The sequence below is a fragment of the Mugil cephalus genome, chromosome 21 (genome assembly GCF_022458985.1).
Source record: "Mugil cephalus isolate CIBA_MC_2020 chromosome 21, CIBA_Mcephalus_1.1, whole genome shotgun sequence".
Classification (NCBI taxonomy): domain Eukaryota; kingdom Metazoa; phylum Chordata; class Actinopteri; order Mugiliformes; family Mugilidae; genus Mugil; species Mugil cephalus.
In genome coordinates this window covers 2,756,729-2,773,170 of record NC_061790.1, presented here as the reverse complement: position 1 = coordinate 2,773,170, position 16,442 = coordinate 2,756,729, and the positions used below count along the sequence as shown (strand labels likewise).

General features: G+C 40.6%; 1 protein-coding gene and 1 pseudogene across 1 annotated transcript; both read left to right on the top strand.

Moving 5' to 3' along the window:
• The first annotated feature begins 243 nt into the window (after positions 1–243).
• LOC124999521 (cytochrome P450 2K4-like) lies at positions 244–9,808 on the top strand. The gene is made up of 14 exons (XM_047574456.1): positions 244–520; positions 606–768; positions 876–1,025; positions 1,151–1,311; positions 1,397–1,576; positions 7,169–7,339; positions 7,425–7,587; positions 7,695–7,844; positions 7,964–8,124; positions 8,214–8,393; positions 8,701–8,842; positions 8,930–9,114; positions 9,276–9,417; positions 9,495–9,808. Exons 1-14 carry the CDS (start codon positions 323–325, stop codon positions 9,680–9,682), a joined length of 2,334 nt encoding a protein of 777 aa, XP_047430412.1. The 5' UTR covers positions 244–322; the 3' UTR covers positions 9,683–9,808.
• A 1,903-nt stretch (positions 9,809–11,711) lies between these two features.
• LOC124999096 lies at positions 11,712–15,537 on the top strand (annotated as a pseudogene).
• The last annotated feature ends 905 nt before the right edge of the window (positions 15,538–16,442 follow it).

The following is a 16,442-nucleotide window of genomic DNA, read 5'->3' as shown; positions in this document are numbered from 1 at the left end:
TGAATAAAAGATACATGTTTTAGTTGTGTGTAACTGGTTAAGATTCGATGTACTTTGCCCCAGTGAGATCGGTTTATCCCACGGGAGCAGGTGTGGCACACAATCAGCCACACTGACGATGTTGTATAATGCCCTGTCTTAATCATCTTTTTTTTTCTTTAAATATGTTGCTTCAAATTGTTACACTTTCTATAAATGATTAGCCGGTCTCAGTAAGTAAATATATAACCTCCACCCCTTGGTACCGTCATATGCACTGCCAAGCAGCAGAAAGATCACACTTGACACACAGGACACATTGAGCGCCGCTCATTTTCAAGTCATGGCGGTGTTTGATATTTTCCTCCAGTCCTCCACTACTGTCTCCATATTGGGAGCTCTGGTGGTTCTTCTTCTCACCTATCTTATCTTCTTCAACACCCAGGAGCACAGGAAGGAACCTCCAGGACCGACACCACTTCCCATTCTTGGTAACCTGCTGCAGCTGGACATCAAGAGACCCTACCAAACCTTCCTGGAGGTAAAGGCAGAGTCAAGAATTAGCTTCTGTACGTAGACGCCATCATATACCAGATTAATCACTTTTTTGTTGTCGTTGTTTTCAGCTTTCCAAGAAATATGGATCAGTCTTTACTGTCTACATGGGAACCCAAAAAGTGGTGGTGCTGGCCGGATACAAGACGGTGAAGGAGGCACTTGTCAACTATGATGAAGAGTTTGGGGAAAGATCCCCACTGCGGATTCTGGATGAATTAACTCAGGGACATGGTATGGAGCTGGAATCAAGAAGCTTCTCTGTTACTTTTTGACTTTTTAGCAAATGTTGATTCAATTTTGATTGGTTAGGTATGTAATATGATGGTTCTTCTCGTCAGGGGTTTTATGGTCCAATGGAAACACATGGAAAGAACTGAGACGCTTCACATTGACTAACCTAAGAGACTATGGAATGGGCAAGAAGACGTGTGAGGACAAAATCACTGAGGAATGTCACCAGCTCATGAAAGTGATAGAGAAATTCAAAGGTGAGTGTCTTCATTAAAAAAAAACCAAAAAACAAAACAAAAAAAAAAAAACAAATATAAAAAAAAAAAACATGGGCAACATTTTAACCATCTGATGTTTCTTTTTGTTTTTTTTCTGACCACAGGAGAACCTTTTGATACAACCCAACCAGTGAACTATGCTGTCTCTAATATTATCTCCTCCATGGTTTATGGAAGCAGATTTGAGTATAATGATCCTGAGTTCACATCTATGGTAGACAGAGCAAACAAAATCATTCAACTTGCAGGCTCTCCCTCAATGCAGGTATAACTGAGTCCATGAGTCCATGTATATTGTATTAAATGAAGATATCAATTCACAAACTAATCTTGTCATTTTTTATTTGTAGTTGTACAACCTGTTCCCATGGCTTGGCAAACTGATTGCTAACAAGAAGGAACAGGAGCAGTTGTTTCTTGCCAATAAGACACAGAACTTACAATTGTTCAGTCGTTTGAAAGAAACCCTCAACCCACAGATGTGCAGAGGCTTCGTGGATGCCTTCCTGGTCCGCAAACAACATCTGGAGGTTGGAAAACTCTATGATATATAAACATATAGAAACAGCTTACTATTAAATTATATTCAGGTTAAATATTGCAGCCTATTTTTATACCTATGTTTGACTGACATCTACACTTGCAGAAATCTTATCTTACTGCAGCACAATTGATGATTAACAGAGGTAATTGTCAGAGCTAAAAGGTCTATTTATATGTCAAGGGCTTGAGGCAAAACCCAAGGCTGAAAAATTAAATGAAGACAGACACAGCCCACCAAAAGCAACAGTTCTTCAAATTACAAATTATTACAGCTTGTTACTCTTTTTTGTGCAGGAATCTCAAGGCACCGACAGTATTTTCAACGAAAGAAACCTTATGATGACTGTTTTCAATTTGTTCAATGCTGGCACCGAAACAACTGCAACCACGCTCAGATGGGCACTCTTACTTATGGCAAAATATCCAAAAATACAAGGTAAAGAGACATAAATATGCATTGTTTAAATGCATAGACATATAAAAAAAATATATTCCTAAGAGTATTTGTTTTTGCTCTTCTCCAGAAAAGGTCCACGAAGAACTGAGCAGGGTTATAGGAGATCGTCAGGCACGGGTTGAGGACAGAAAGAACCTGCCCTTCACTGACGCCGTCATCCATGAGACACAAAGATTTGGCAACATCGTCCCCGCGTCACTGCCCCACAGAACCAGCAAGGACGTTACCTTCCAGGGTTACTTCATTAAGAAGGTCTGAGAGAATAAAATGACTAAGATCTATGAGCTAATGGCAACAGGAACATGAAAGAATCTGATCATGATGTAATCATTAATTTTAATTCCTTAAAATGTGAAACAACATATAGATACAAACCTACAGGGCAAGCTTTTCAGTTTTGATGTCGTCATCAGGGCACCACAGTGTTCCCTCTTCTGACGTCAGTCCTGTACGATGAGAGTCAGTGGGAGAAGCCAGGGACCTTCCATCCCGCCCACTTCCTGGACAAAGACGGAAAGTTTGTCAAGCGAGACGCCTTCATGCCATTTTCTGCAGGTTTGTGAGCCTCAGTATCACTTGCTGTCAAGGGTCGGCCAACCCTCGGTTAGTATTTACCTTGTCGTCTCTCACAGGTCGCCGAATTTGTCTCGGAGAGAGTCTGGCCAAGATGGAGCTCTTCCTTTTCTTCACCACCCTCCTGCAGCGCTTCCGTTTTACTCCTCCACCTGGAGTTTCTGAGGACGACCTGGATCTGACTCCACGTGTCGGCTTCACTCTTGGCCCTTCATCTCATAAACTGTGTGCCATTCCCCGTATTTAAAAACTCAAAAAAAAAGTAACACATCAAAATTATCTTCAACAGATGACACAGATAACAAAAACTGAAGGGATCTTTTTGCATATTTCTACCCTTTGGAGAGTGACACTATGGATTAAATATTGTTGCAAAATGATGATGGAATATTTATGTGTAATGTATTTGTTCAAAAACAAAAAAACACAGAAAGACATGTGTTCATCATCATTGTTGTAGAACAACCCCACAGCAGGATACTGCCACCACCATGCTTCCCAGTGTTGCATTTCTAGCCATGGACAGTGTTTGATTTCTACCAAATAAAGATTCTAGTCCCAGCACCAAAAGATTAAATATGAGCTTTGCCACTCTCTTTAACTGGTGACGAACCAATGCAGCTCTTTCAGGTTAATCATAGGTGTCTTGGTGACTATTCTTGGTAGATTTATTCCTTCCATGCCAATTCTACTTTTCAATAATCTCCTGTCTAAAATTCTTAGGTGGTCATTAAAGTGACTGAGAAATTCAAAGGTCAGTGTCTTCATTTTAAAAACACATGACAAGCAACACTTTTTAACCTTTAACCAAGAACACATCCAAATATTTGGATTGTACTTGGTCAGATGAAAACTGAGGTGATGGTGTTTGGTCCCAGTAACTCATGTGAACCCCTACTACTGACTTGGGCCCCTTCGCATTTTATGTGATTTTAACGTTTCAAGATGGACAGTGATTTGGATCATCAAATTGGTACCGTAGTTAAGTCCAGCAGTTTTCACCTAAGGCAGCTAGTAAAGGTGACGTATTTCCTTGCACTTGCACTCCTTACCTTGAGCCAGTAATCCATGCCTTCATTACATCTCGGCTGGATTACTGTTACGCACTTTATTTTGGGGTCAGCCAGTCCTCCCTTGCACACCTCCAGTTAGTCCAGAATGCGGCATCTCGTCTCTTAACTGGAACACGTAAGAGAGAGCACATAACCCCCATTCTGGCCTCGCTTCACTGGCTGCCTGTGCACTTGAGGGTCCATTTTAAGATTCATTATTTGCTTTTAAATCTGTGAATGGTCTCACTACGCCTTACCTCTCTGAGCTTCTTCATCCCTACACTTCTGCTCGGTATCTCAGGTCAGCTGATCAGTTGTTCCTGGAGGTCCAAGCGGAAGCTCGGAGGGGACAAAGCATTTTCTGTTGCTGCTCCTAAGTTGTGGAGCAATCTACCACTGCACATCAGACAAGCCCCCTCACTGTCGACTTTTAAAACTCGTCTAAAACCCCATTTTTATTCCATGGCGTTCAAGCTTTCCATGAGAGTCTGTCCTTGCTTGCTGCTTTTAGTGCTTTGTATTATTGTTATTGTCTATTGTTTTATTGCTTTTAATTGTGTTATGTTTTATGCTCTCATTTTATCCATGTAAAGCACTTTGTCTTGGCCGTAGCTGTTGTTTAAAGTGCTATATAAATAAAGTTGAGTTGAGTTGAATTGAGAGATGTGTACTTTGAATCCGAACTCAATCAGTGTCTGAGGATGTTTTCTAAGGCCACAAGAACACAAGTGCAGACAAGAAAGCATGCTGATGATGATGTTTCTTTCTGTGCCATATGGACATTTAGATAACCAAATTTACCTTTTAAACGGTGATGTGATAACAAAATACTGCTGATTCCTCCACTACAGTCTGCAATGTCCATTCAATCAAATATTACAATTGTACACACTGTAGAATCCATAAAACTCCCCACTAATGAATCACCAAGGCACGTTTACATATCATCACAAAAGGGTCTTGTTAAGAGATCATGATCGGGAACGTGGACTGCCGGAACAAATGGCTCCTCAGGATCGGTAACGTGGAAGGATCGGGAACTAGGGGCGCTGCGGGGGGCCGGGTCTGCTTTCGTGGCCACCACGAGGGCCATGCCTTCCAGTCGGGGTGCTCCTGGCCAGGCGAGTCCCCTCAGACAGGGGCTGGAACTCAGGCATGAGCCAGGGCTTGCTCCCATGCATACATTCTTTGTAATATGCAAGTACTCGCCTCATATGCTCTGCCTCATCGAAAAAAAGAAAAAAAAAGTCTGCTTGGTCCATGCTGGTCACGTCGTTCTATCAAGTGGGAAGGGTGTTGAGGTGAGGACCCAGATGCAGGACTAATGAAGTAGGCAGAAATCCAGATCTACACAGAAACCCCCTGGGCCCCCTCAATCCTGAGTGAGATGGCTTGGAAAGAACAGGGTCTTTCACTCCACTAGTTCCTACCAGCACCACAAGCATCCCTTCATCTTTCCATCCTTCCACATCTTCTCTGTTGTTTATTCCCCCCAATATTCACTGAGGTGAAACACTGCCCTCCCTGACACACGAGGTCACTCCACTCAATAAAGACCAACAAACTAGCTCCCAGGGAGGATCGGTGATGGTCACATACACACACGTTGAAACCATAAATATCAATACTTTTTATCAGCTATACAACCTGTTCCCATGGATTGGCAAACCCATTGTTAAAAAGAAGGAACAGGAGCAGTTGTTTCTTGCCAATAAGACACAGAATAAGTTTGACCCCTGCCTTGGTTTTCTCTTTCTGAGACAATCCCAGCACTCTGTTGGAATGATGAAATGGAAAGCTTTGTGTTATCTGCAAGTACTATAAAAACTGAAGTCTTGTCCCAACACATACACTGCTGACACTTCCTTTATGGTGTTACGTAATGTGTTTTAGTAGGTGAGATTATTCTGGTGGAAAGGTGGAAATAATAGAGCTCAGGTGGTGCATGTGAGGTGTGTGGCCTACATATGATATAAAATAATTGTGTAATGTGTAGTCGAACAATAACTTTGTGGCTTTAGTGTATAATATCACTCCTCCTCCTCCTTCACCTTTAACTTTGCACACACTGAACTCACTCACGTGAGTAAATACGTATTGTTTATTTGCAGTTGTGCAACCTGTTCCCATGGATTGGCAAACCCATTGTTAAAAAGTAGGAACAGGAGCAGTTGTTTCTTGCCAATAAGACACAGAATGAGTTTGACCCCTGACTTGGTTTTCTCTTTCTGAGACAATCCCAGCACTCTGTTGGAATGATGAAATGGAAAGCTTTGTATCATCTGCAAGTACTATAACAACTGAAGTCTTGTCCCAACATGTAAACTGCAGACACTAACTTTGTGTTGTTATTTAAATTCATTTAATAGTTTTAAAAGTTAGGACACCGTTGAACTTTTTTCGTGGAGGACATTATTCTGGTGGAAAGGTGGAAATAATAGAGCTCAGATGGTGCATGTGTATTACTGTGAGTTGTGTGGTCTCCAAATAATATAAAATAATTGTGTAATGTTCAGTCGAATGATCATTTTGTGGTTTTAGTGTATAATATCACATCACTCCTCCTCCTCTTTCACCTTCAACTTTGCACATACTGAACTCACATGGGCCCTTCAATCTGGCTTTCCTTCTTCTCTAATATTATCTCCTCCATGATTTGAGTCCAAGTTCAAACAATCAGACAAAGCAGACAAAGCCAAAGCCTGATATAGATATATACATACACAAATTGGAGGTGTGTGGTCTCCATTTGAAATATTAAAAAAAAAAAAAAAAGACTGTCAACTTTGTGGGTTTTAGAGCATAATATCACACCACTCCTCCTTCAACTTTGCACATACTGAACCCACGTGGGCCGTTCAGTCTGACCTTGTTTCTTTCTCTGGCCATAGGTGAACCTTTTGATAGAACCCAACCATTGAACCCAGACACTGAAACATCGTGTTTACATTTGTGTCTCATACTATTCCATAGTAACGTGAGTAGTTTTACACCAACACTGGGACTTAGCTTAAAACTTCATTTATTGTAAATAGTAAACACACATAATTTATGAATACACAGAGATTGTTCAGTCATATCTGAGCTGTCAGGAAATGGCTTAAAGCACCATGATGAGAAACTATTACTGATTCAAAATATGTACAGTGAATAAAAGATACATGTTTTTCTTGTGTGTAACTGGTTAAGATTCGATGTGCTTTGCCCCAGCGAGATCGGTTTATCCCACGGGAGCAGGCGTGGCACACAATCAGCCACGCTGACGATGTTGTATAATGCCCTCTCTTAATCATCTTTTTTTTTTCTTTAAATATGTTGCTTCACATTGTTACACTTTCTATGAATGATTAGCCGGCCTCAGTAAGTAAATATATAACCTCCACCCCTTAGTACTGTCATATGCACTGCCAAGCAGCAGAAAGATCACACTTAGCACACAGGACACATTGAGTGCCGCTCATTTTTAAGTCATGGCGGTGCTTGATATTTTCCTCCAGTCCTCCACTACTTTCTCCATATTGGGAGCTCTGGTGGTTCTTCTTCTCACCTATATTATCTTCTTCAACACCCAGGAGCACAGGAAGGAACCTCCAGGACCGACACCACTTCCCATTCTTGGTAACCTGCTGCAGCTGGACATCAAGAGACCCTACCAAACCTTCCTGGAGGTAAAGGCAGAGTCAAGAATTAGCTTCTGTACGTAGACGCCATCATATACCAGATCAATAACTTTTTTGTTGTCATTGTTTTCAGCTTTCCAAGAAATATGGATCAGTCTTTACTATCTACATGGGAACCCAAAAAGTGGTGGTGCTGGCCGGATACAAGACGGTGAAGGAGGCACTTGTCAACCATGATGAAGAGTTTGGGGAAAGATCCCCACTGCGGAATTTAGATAGATTAACTCAGGGACATGGTATGAAGCTGGAAACAAGAAGCTTCTCTGTTACTCTTTGACTTTTTAGCAAATGTTGATTCACTTTTAATTGGTTAGGTATGTAATATGATGGTTCTTCTCGTCAGGGGTTTTATGGTCCAATGGAAACACATGGAAAGAACTGAGACGCTTCACATTGACTAACCTAAGAGACTATGGAATGGGCAAGAAGGCGTGTGAGGACAAAATCACTGAGGAATGTCACCAGCTCATGAAAGTGATAGAGAAATTCAAAGGTGAGTGTCTTCATTCAAAAACAAAGAAAAAAAAAAGAAAAAAGAAAAAAAATAATAGAAAAAAAACATGGGCAACATTTTAACCATGTGATGTTTCTTTTTGTTTTTTCTGACCACAGGAGAACCTTTTGATACAACCCAACCAGTGACCTTTGCTGTCTCTAATATTATCTCCTCCATGGTTTATGGAAGCAGATTTGAGTATAATGATCCTGAGTTCACATCTATGGTAGACAGAGCAAACAAAAGCATTCAACTTATAGGCTCTCCCTCAATGCAGGTATAACTGAGTCCATGAGTCCATGTATATTGTATTACATGAAGATATCAATTCACAAACTAATCTTGTCATTATTTATTTATTTGCAGTTGTACAGCCTGTTCCCATGGCTTGGCAAACTGATTGCTAACAAGAAGGAACTGGAGCAGTTGTTTCTTGCCAATAAGACACAGAACTTACAATTGTTCAGTCGTTTGAAAGAAACCCTCAACCCACAGATGTGCAGAGGCTTCGTGGATGCCTTCCTGGTCCGCAAACAACATCTGGAGGTTGGAAAACTCTATGATATATAAACATATAGAAACAGCTTACTATTAAATTATATTCAGGTTAAATATTGCAGCCTATTTTTATACCTATGTTTGACTGACATCTACACTTGCAGAAATCTTATCTTACTACAGCACAATTGATGATTAACAGAGGTAATTGTCAGAGCTAAAAGTTCTATTTATATATCAAGGGCTTGAGGCAAAACCCAAGGCTGAAAAATTAAATGAAGACAGACACAGCCCACCAAAAGCAGCAGTTCTTCAAATTACAAATTATTACAGCTTGTTACTCTTTTTTGTGCAGGAATCTCAAGGCACAGACAATATTTTCAACGAAAGAAACCTTATGATGACTGTTTTCAATTTGTTCGGTGCTGGCACCGAAACAACTGCAACCACGCTCAGATGGGCACTCTTACTTATGGCAAAATATCCAAAAATACAAGGTAAAGAGACATAAATATGCATTGTTTAAATGCATAGACATATAAAAAAATATATTCCTAAGAGTATTTGTTTTTGCTCTTCTCCAGAAAAGGTCCACGAAGAACTGAGCAGGGTTATAGGAGATCGTCAGGCACGGGTTGAGGACAGAAAGAACCTGCCCTTCACTGACGCCGTCATCCATGAGACACAAAGATTTGGCAACATCGTCCCCGCGTCACTGCCCCACAGAACCAGCAAGGACGTTACCTTCCAGGGTTACTTCATTAAGAAGGTCTGAGAGAATAAAATAACTAAGATCTATGAGCTAATGGCAACAGGAACATGAAAGAATCTGATCATGATGTAATCATTAATTTTAATTCCTTAAAATGTGAAACAACATATAGATACAAACCTACAGGGCAAGCTTTTCAGTTTTGATGTCGTCAACAGGGCACCACAGTGTTCCCTCTTCTAATGTCAGTCCTATACGATGAGAGTCAGTGGGAGAAGCCAGGGACCTTCCATCCCGCCCACTTCCTGGACAACGACGGAAAGTTTGTCAAGCGAGACGCCTTCATGCCATTTTCTGCAGGTTTGTGAGCCTCAGTATCACTTGCTGTCAAGGGTCGGCCAACCCTCGGTTAGTATTTACCTTGTCGTCTCTCACAGGTCGCCGAATTTGTCTCGGAGAGAGTCTGGCCAAGATGGAGCTCTTCCTTTTCTTCACCACCCTCCTGCAGCGCTTCAGTTTTACTCCTCCACCTGGAGTTTCTGAGGATGACCTGGATCTGACTCCACGTGTCGGCTTCACTCTCGGCCCTTCATCTCATAAACTGTGTGCCATCCCCCGTATTTAAAAACTCACAAAAAAGTAACATATTAGAAATTATCTTCTACAGATGACACAGATAACAAAAACTGAAGGAATCTTTTTGCATATTTTTGGAAAGTGACACTATGGATTAAATATTGTTGTAAAATGACGATGTAATATTTGGGTGTAATGTTTTTGTCCAAAAGAACAAAATGAAAGCTCCACAGTTTTAAAAGCACACATGCACGCATACATAGATGATAAGATAAATAAATACTGACATTTGTCCTTCTCAAATGTAACAGAAACACCTGAGTTCATCACCATTGTTGTAGAACAACCCCCAGCATGATACTGCCACCACCATGCTTCACTGTGTTGTGTTTCCAATCATGGACAGTGTTTGATTTGTTTTGTGCCATATGGACATTTAGATAACCAAATTTACCTTTTAAAGAGAGACCTGACAACAAAATACTGCTGATTCCTCCACTACAGTCTGCAATTTCCATTCAATCAAATTCTACAATTGTGCACACTGTAGAATCCATCAAACTTCCCACTAATGAATCACCAAGGCATGTTTACATATCATTAAAAAAAGGGTCTTGTTTAGTACAAAAAGGCTAAATCATGTTTGTTGTCTGTTGTACCACCATTCATGGCATGTGCCAACATGTAATGAATGGAATGGAATGAACAGTTACCTCGACTTAATTCAACTCAGGTGAACAAATGTTAGCTTTACTTAAGTTCACATGTTGACAGTTACACTGATATCTTTCTCTCTGGGAAATCTAAGCTGACTCTGCTCTTATGGCATCCTTCATTAACTGGAAACCAAAACAATACACAGGGCCTTTCTTGCAAACAGCTAAGAGATGAGTGTGTTAAATTATGCCTTTCCACTCTTAACGCACTTCTGTTATTAAACAAACACTTTTCCGGCATTTCTAAACTGAACTTAGTGCCCTCATCATGCACTACAAGGGCAAACAACAGCAACAACTTCAGTGCTGTATGTTAACATTTTGTTTATTGTTTAATTTATACCAGCAAAGGCATGGGCATGAAATGTCTTCCTCTTCTAAAAACAAAATAGTCACAGTTTGGATAGAATAGGGTTATCTACTGACAGCAGAACTGATGTTGGTTTCATCTGTGTTAGTAACAACAAATGCATTACTAATAGGAGATATTGGAGGAACATTGTCGTTGGCAGTGTTAACTTATTGCAGGCACAGTGTTCTGTGTACACATCTATTGGCAACAAAACTGGTGTCATTATTTTATAATACATCTCTTCTGTTCAGACAAATTCCAACAGATATGTCAAGAGTTTAAAAGCTTTATACTGGTTCATTGTCTAACTAGCATTAGCTGTTGTAGTGCAGTGAACACTAAACTTTTCTGATGCTTGTTGGGACTGCGACAAAGCCACAGTGGCAAAAACTACTTTTAATTAAACATATATTCATACTTAACACGTCTCATTTTTAACACCCCCTTCTTGTTTTCATTTTTTTGCATGTCCTGAAAGGTAAGTTCAGTTCATTTTGCCCTGTGTAGGTGGGGCCCCATCAAGGAGACTCCCAACATGTCATCGTTGCAGTGTTTAAGGGGTTTTCAAGTTGTGTCTATGATTACCAAATGTCAGTAGTTCCCAGGAAGCCCCCTCTAGCCACGAGCAAGCAGCAGCTTGAAGGGGGCCCCATTAGGGCGGATTCCCATTGTGTTACAGGGGACCCATCATTATCATTGATATGGACCAATAGAAGCCATCTCTGGGGGCCTCCTTCCAGTTTGCCTTAGGCAATTGCCTTGTTTCCCCGTCCACGTGCGACAGCCCTGAGTATGATTACTTGATTTTTCATACAAAATTGCCAAAAAACAATATTTTATAATCCTAACATAGACAATAAATGAAGATGAACTGCTTACTGGGTTGTGTCCACTGGCATCCATCCAGTGTTTGCACCTCACAGAGGAGGTAGTACCCATCGTGCATGAGTAAACATAACAACAAAGGAACATTTGGGGCAAAGAATGTCATATCGGTTAAAATTTGAAAAGGTCAATGTGTTCCTGTTATGTCAACCTGACATATCCAGTGTGTCACCAAGATTATGAAGCCATATCCTAAATACATAACTTTTGAGTTGTTCTGTCACAAACTATTTATGTTCAAGTTTGACAGAGCAATTTCTTTTATAAAGGCTGAGCTAAACAGTTCAGCAGGAGGACACTTCAGTCACTGCTGAGGAGACAGAAGGTCACCAGTGTTTTCAGGAGCTATGGACTTATTAGAATTTGCCGTCCATTCATCCAGCTTTGTCTTCCTGTTGGGAAGCCTGGTGGTCGTATTCTTTGTCTACCTTATCTCATCTTCCGGCTTCACTTCCCAGGCAACATTGAAGGAACCTCCAGGACCAAAACCACTTCCCCTGCTGGGTAACCTGCTGCAGCTCGACCTGAAGAGACTTCACAGCACATTACTGGAGGTGAGGAGGTGGCTGGAGGGAATTTTTATTTAGTTGTTGTCAGTGCAGTCACAATAGTCTGCATTATATGTGTGTGTGTTGCAGCTTTCCAAGAAATATGGCTCAGTCTTCACTATCTATATGGGACCTAAAAAAGTGGTTGTGCTGGCAGGATACAAGACAGTGAAGGAGGCACTTGTAAATTATGCTGATGAGTTTGGGGAAAGAGGTCAACTTCACATTTTGGAAGAATTTATGCATGGAAATGGTCAGTAGCTGCTTGAGTAAAGTTAGAAAATAATTGTTGTTGTTGAGCAAACATTGATATCCTTTGTGTGGTTGTAAATTGTTACTCAGGTATCATTTGGTCCAATGGAGAATCATGGAAAGACCTCCGGCGGTTTACCATGACTAACCTGAGGGACTTTGGGATGGGCAAGAAGGAATGTGAGAACAAGATCATTGAGGAAAGTCGCTACCTTATTGAAGTTTTAAAGAAATTCAAAGGTAAAGTATTTGGAACAATGATGGAAACATGTTTAGTCAAATTGTTCCAACTTTTCTTTCTGATTCTTGTGGCAGGTGAGGCTTTTGATACCCTGCAAACAATAAACTATGCAGTTGCTAATATTATCTGCTCCATCACCTTCGGACACAGATTTGAATATGACGATGTAGAGTTCACATCTCTGATAGATCGCATATGCAGAAACAACGAACTTCTGGGGACTCCATCTGTACAGGTATCATTTTAAAGCTTCATTACTTAATTACATTATACTTATATCACATTACATTATATCATAACTTACATACATTATACATTCTGTTTGGAATTAACAGAAAAAAAATGTATAATTGGATAAATATTCTCTAAACATCTCCCAATGGTTGTACCTTCTTGCCTACTATATATCATTGCAGAAAAAAATCTTCTACCCGAAAAAAAAATCAAGTGACCTGACTTATAAAAAATGGGCTGCATTCAGTGACTCCCTTAATTTTAAGTTACCACTTGATTGTACCTGCTAGTTCATGCCATCTCTGCTCATCTGCTCTGCAAAACAATATTAATCTCTTTATTTAAGGGAACTGTTGTTATGTCAAAATTGTTATTACCATCCACATCCAGGTTCACAATGTTGGATCCCTGGACTACAACACCTTGAGCATGCATTAGGGGTGCCCCTTCCTTAGCAACCCCATGTGCGCCATGGCTGTAACATGCCCTATAGATTCCTTCATGGCCCACGTCACTGTGACGTCATGTTAGCTGGTGGCAAAACAGGGGGAAGCTTGAGGCGAACGCAGTCACCTTCAACCATGGAAATGTTGTCTTGTTGTATTTTTTGGTGATGAAACCGAAAAATCAAAAACACTAACTTGTTTTACGTTGCTTTACGTTTTATCACATGCCAGCCACTGCTAGCTGTAGACACCTTTGGTGATTAAAAGAAAGGATTGGAGTGCACGCACACTTCTTATGAGATTGCAAATTACATTAAGTTAATCCTTATTTAGGGGATTCTTGTTACATATTAATCCTCCTAGACTCTCCCATCTCTCCAGAGATCTACACAGAAACACAGAAACCCCTGAACCCCCTCAATCCTGAGTGAGGTGGCTTGGAAAGCACAGGGTCTTTCACTCCACTAGTTCCTACCAGCACCACAAGTCTCCCTTCCTCTGTCCATCCTTTCACATCTTTTCTGTTGTTTATTCCCCCAATATTCACTGAGGTGTAACACTGCCTGACACACAAGGTCAACAAACTAGCTTCCATGGAGGATCTGTGATGGTCACATACACACACTGAAACCATAAAATATTCGGCCGCAAGAATATAACTGCATCAATCTCATATGCTGTTGACTCCCTGTGCTGTTTGACTATGTGGACAATAGACAAAAGAAACAAAACAAAACAAAAAAATGTATTTTCTGTTATAAATACTATTTTTTTCAGTTATATAACCTGTTCCCATGGATTGGCAATTTTCTTCCATTCCGCAAAGAGTATGCAAAATCATTTGCTGCTCAGAGAAAACACAACTTAAAGCTGTTGAGCCATTTGAAAGCGACCCTCAATCCACAGATGTGCAGAGGCTTCGTGGACGCCTTTCTGGTCCACAAACAAAAGCTGGAGGTGGGAACCATATCAGAACTGATGATGAGCTTAATAAAATATGGGAATTGGTGAATAACTGTTGTTCTTCATAAACAGAAATCTGGAATTACCAACAGTCCCTTCCACGATGAAAATCTGCTGATTACCGTTATCAATCTTCTTGTTGGTGGCACTGATACAACATCAACTACTCTCAGATGGGGATTTTTATTTCTGGCCAAATATCCCAAGATACAAGGTAAGAAGCTATGACCATCTTAGACAGCTGTAGCTACTGAGTAAGTTTATTAAAAATAAATTTGACTTTGGCTTCCATTCATCTTCCAGACCAGGTCCGGGATGAGTTGACCAGGGTGATAGGAAGTCGTCAGGTGGAGTTGAAGGACAGGAAGGAGGTACCTTTCACCAACGCTGTCATCCATGAGACGCAGAGACTGGCTAGCATCGCACCTTTGTCGCTTCCTCACAGGACGAACAAAGACGTCACCTTCAGGGGTCACTTCATCAAGAAGGTCAGCTTGAAACAACTAAGATGTAGGAGCACTCCAAGACGTAAAGAAGAAAATGGACATTTTGTCTAGTGCAACATCTTCATTGTTATTATGGATTTGATATATTTTGTATCTTTTACAGGGAACAACTGTCTACCCTTTCTTGTTTTCTGTTCTTCATGATGAGAGTGAATGGGAGAGACCACACTCCTTTCATCCCGCCCACTTCCTGGACAAAGACGGAAAGTTTGTCAAGCCAGACGCCTTCATGCCTTTTTCTGCAGGTTTGTGAGGTCAACAATGAAAGTTAATGTTTAATCTACTGGCAGATGAGCTGTAACCTTGTTCTCTCTCACAGGCCAAAGGATTTGTATCGGAGAGAGTCTGGCCGGGATGGAGCTCTTCATCTTCTTCACCACCCTCCTGCAACACTTCCGCTTCACTCCTCCACCTGGAGTTTCTGAGGACGACCTGGATCTGACTCCACGTGTTGGCTTCTCCCTCAACCCTTCACCTCATAAGCTGTGTGCTGTCTCCCTGATGTGAGGAGGAGGACTGAAGGGATTTTAATGTTATTTGAGCTTTGGCGTTGTTTGGCATCTTTGATTCATGCAAAAATAAACCACCTGCTAAATATGTTCAACAGAAATGAGAGAACTTGTGTCAAATCCAAATGCTGAGCGTTGGCAGCAGCTGCTCTTTATTTTTGTTAAAAGTTCAATGCATAAATTAAATTTCTGCCTTTTTAGGAATTGTTTAACTTAGTTTGACATCATTAGAGTAATGTTATATAAGCATAACCTGGCTGATTAAAATACTGATAAACTGCACCACTAACCTACAGTTATTACATCTACTCAGTAAACTGTAATTGTCTTATTTTGCAACTGATTTGATGTGATGTTCATGAACTTTAAAACAAACAATAAAAATAATATTGTATTTAACAGTATTTCCACTGAATGGAGTACAGTCCATTTTTAAATAAGGTCTATTTTTCATGACCTACTGATTACCTACAGGTAATCACAAACCTGGAATCATTGATGTATAATAGGTGTTCACAATGAAAACAACTTAATATGTCAGAACTTTGGAGATACTCTGCACTCTCTGCCTCGTTGGAGCTAACTATATTATTGGAAGTTCTTCAAAGCTGCTTTTTGATACAAAACTTTCAACAAAAATTATATTTTATAGTCCTAACTTGAGTACCTTTGACGTCGACCTGGGATTTTCGTTTGATGTGAAAGGGTTGACCTGGGACTTAAACAGCTCAGCTTCAATGTGAACAGGAATTTCGCGTCGACCCACTAATTTACACCATCAGGTTGATGTATCTGCTCTGTTTTCTGGTCTACTCCCTTAAGATCAGTCTTCCTGTTGGTCTCCTCGAGACCAATCACTGAAGGGCAGAAATTCTTGTCCATTTTGTCAATCAAACAAATCAAATGTGTTGTTACATGATCGTTAATGGAAGCTCATAGGTGAATTATCCCTACGTCATGTTTGGGAAATTGCACCGATTGCAGATTGACTTGCTACTGTGTTTATATAAAGCTTGTACAGTGATGTGGTACACTTTAATGATCGTGGCAGTGCACTGGCAAGACCATGGGATCCGCAAGCTGCTCTGCATCCGTGGAGAAGAGGAGATTCAGCGGCAGATATCTGGTTCTATGCAGGACACAGTGATTTATTTGAA

Bases quoted from the DNA above. Each gene is read 5' to 3' on its own strand.
- LOC124999521 (XM_047574456.1), top strand. From the start codon at position 323: ATGGCGGTGTTTGATATTTTCCTCCAGTCCTCCACTACTGTCTCCATA. The intron at 1,026-1,150 runs GTGAGTGTCTTC...TTCTGACCACAG, and splicing joins AGTGATAGAGAAATTCAAAG to GAGAACCTTTTGATACAACC. The intron at 1,577-7,168 runs GTTGGAAAACTC...ATTTTCCTCCAG, and splicing joins TCCGCAAACAACATCTGGAG to TCCTCCACTACTTTCTCCAT.